This window comes from Trichoderma camerunense (genome assembly GCF_050948025.1).
Source record: "Trichoderma camerunense strain CBS 138272 chromosome Unknown V8C40scaffold_5, whole genome shotgun sequence".
Taxonomy (NCBI): domain Eukaryota; kingdom Fungi; phylum Ascomycota; class Sordariomycetes; order Hypocreales; family Hypocreaceae; genus Trichoderma; species Trichoderma camerunense.
The window spans coordinates 1190438-1193578 of NW_028145365.1; the positions used below are offsets into that span (position 1 = coordinate 1190438).

General features: G+C 48.8%; 1 protein-coding gene across 1 annotated transcript; it reads right to left on the reverse strand.

Moving 5' to 3' along the window:
• On the reverse strand, nt 1–1431 carry V8C40DRAFT_273782 (uncharacterized protein; the record flags this gene model as incomplete). The annotated part of the gene is made up of 1 exon (XM_083220526.1): nt 1–1431. One exon carries the CDS (start codon nt 1429–1431, stop codon nt 1–3), a length of 1431 nt encoding a protein of 476 aa, XP_083075626.1.
• Between the last annotated feature and the right edge of the window lie 1710 nt (nt 1432–3141).

The following is a 3141-nucleotide window of genomic DNA, read 5'->3' on the forward strand; positions in this document are numbered from 1 at the left end:
TCAACAGGAGGAAGAGGGTAGGAAAAGGGGGATTGTCTTACCTGGCCACATACTGGGAGACCCGCACCAGATCATTTGTTTATCCTGGTTCATCAGCGGCGAAGCTGATTCGTATCCTCGACCATAGTAATCGATGACGGCCTCATCCGGAACCCATTCATGAGGTTTAAAATCCTTGCACTTGAAGTTCTTATCAAAGACATCGGGCTTTGGCGGGTCAGGTGGGTGAAATGGACGGAGACTATCGTTCTTGTGGAACATTTCAATCACGATAGGCACGCCGTCAATGACCCATTCAATGGCGGTGTCGGAGCAGAGAACTGATGTGAAGGGCCCTTGAGTATCAAACCAGGTAACGCGAAACCACAGGGAGTCGAGGGGATGGTTGCCGGCACGTTCTTGGACAAAATCGTAGAGCTGGCCCATGCAGAGGCCCGACTCGTCGTCTTCGGCCTTGATGATGGCCTTTTCCATCCTCTGGGGGACAGGCCGGGAGGGATTAACGGGCTGGAAGATCATGGCTCCAAAGTCATAGATTGGAGGCTGGCACACGAGCATCCTGCGCCAACTGGCGCCAGCTCTGGTGAATCGATCTCTGTCCTGGCTGGCTTGGAGTTTCTGCACGGAGTCAAGATCGGGGCGTACTGGTCTGTATATCTTTTGGCGGCCGAACATCATATCGACCTTTAACTCGTGGCGGTGGCGCGTCCATTTGTTCTCGTAGAAGGACTCTGCTCGGCGCTGCCAGCCGTAGACTTCGCCAAAGTCGAAGAAGCAGCTCCCGAAATGCTTGACTAGGAGACTGTTGAGAATCGGGAATTCCATGCGGTCATCTCCGTTGTAGGGTGCCTGTGGATGGAGACCGGTTTCGGCGTTCTTGTCAAACTTGAAGTAGAGCATCCGCTGCAGGGCAAGTGATCCATCAATGGCCCGCTTGAAGGTCTTGTTGACTCGTTGAACAGATGTCAGAACCGTAGCCATGTCAAGCCTGAGGAAGATATTCTCCAGGAGCTCCGGGGTGCGGAAGACCCTCTGAGCCGCAGGACCACACCTCACTTTGGGAGAGTTGTCATGGATATTGACAATGGAATTATCATGGGTAAGGGAAATATAGAAGCTTTTGGGACGGTCGCTGAATGGCAGAATAAACTCAGAAGGAAGAGGCTGTGAAGCAGAATAAAAAAAGAGGGGAGGAAACATGTCTGGAGTCGTGCCGCGGATTAACGGCGCAGCATCTGCAGCGAGCATAGGTTTCATCCACGCCGGAATTGGATCTAAGTAAGGAGGGAAAACATCGTCAGTGAGTTCAAAGGAACGATGGTAGACGCCGGGCTGTTCGCTGGACTCGACATAGAAAAGAGGAGGGAATTCAGGGTCGGCTGGAGCAAAGCCTAAAGCTTCAGCTTCGTCTTCCATGATTGTTTCCATCATAATGAAAGTGAAATTATAACAAAGCAAAAAAATATGATAGCAAAGAGAGAACGTCGATTGACTTGAACGAAAGGTGGTTATATAAGAGAGATGCGGAACGGGAAGATATTTTGGGGGGAGGGACGAGTTTAACGATTGTTTGGGGAAGTTCTCAACTCTTATACTCAATCCATCGCCAGCTAATTTTCTCATCTGCAGTCTTCCTACCCTCCATTCTCCCTCTTTCTGGCGTATTACTGTCAACTTCTCTCAGTATTACTACTGATATTACTATAAGTACGACTATTACTCCTATCACTAGATATTGCTGCTAGCCGCGCCCAAGGTGTTTGTGGTTTTGCTTTTTCGTTCCCGGTTTCTACCCTGGGCTTGAGACAGGATAGGTCAACTGATAGATGAAGGCGGGGTCAATCAAGGTAAACAACGCGTCTCTATTGGAGGTTTCAAAAACGAGGCTGTATAAACGAGCGGATGTGAGCTTCTCCGGGTTAAGACAGCAAACATGGATATTTGTGGCTTCCTCCTCCCCCTCTTTTTTTTTTCGGTCTGTGCGAAGTAATAACCCCGGAATCATTGGTTTTATTGGCTCCATCGAGGGAGAGACAAGAGCGCGGCAATTGTGGGAGCAGATCCGGTAGACAAGGTCTTGTGATGGGCCACATGAAAAATTCAGCCACTGAGGGGAGGAGAGATGCGGCACTGGACTGCGCTGCCACCACTCCAATGATTCGATTCCCTCTCTCTCCATCCTGGATACAACCCGGCGACCTGGTTTGCTGACCGCTGGATCACAATCCAGCGCGAGTTCACCGGAACAAGGCCATTGCGGCATGCATGAATATGGAGGCTGCTCTCCAGACTGCTCGATTTGCATTTTGTCTGGAGACGAGGGGATGATTAAGCACGTGCCATGCATAAATAAGCACATTCTACGCACAAGAGAGAGAGGCGGTGCTCAGGGGGTTAGAAGCAAGGGATATTTGATTAACTGCAATGCAAATGCAACTAGATAGATACAGGACATGGGGGAGCAGGTTGAAAAGAAAGAGAGAAAAAAGACACTACCAAATCCAGAGCCAAACCAGGACCAAATCTCCCCAGAGCCTGCCTGCCTGGTCCTACCGAATACCCGTCCGTCTATCCGCCAGCGGACGAAAGCTCCAGGTCGGCGATTCCTCTTATATCGGCCGATGTCAACGCGTCTTGCTTGTGCTCACTTGCTCGTACGTCTCTGTACTGTCTCTCCCCGGTGGTAGCACTGCCTAGTTATTGTGTTCAGTCGTGATCGTGATCGAGCGTGCCCAGCCATGGCCTGCCATAAGTTGCATGTAGGTACGGATAGTAATATGCCCAATGCCGGCATCCGCCTAGACCAAACTCGTCCTCCTGGATTGGATTTGAAAAGTGGGTATCAGGTGCGGCTGAAAGTGTCTTGTCTTGCTCATCTCTTTGTCGTCCTTGTTTGTTTTTTTCTCTTCTTTTTTTTTTGCTGCGGCTGAAACAATGAGCATCCTCCTGGTGAGGGGGGAAACCCAAAGCACAAGGCAGACGCGGTGGACGCAGGGGTCTTGGACGCCTCTTGATTTTGTCATTTTTTTTTCCTGTTCGTTTTTTTTTTTTTAATATGTGTATTCTTTTTTTTTTTTTTTTTTTTTTTTTTTTTTTTTTTTTTTTTATTTTTTTTTTTTTTTTTTTTTTTTTTTTTTTTTT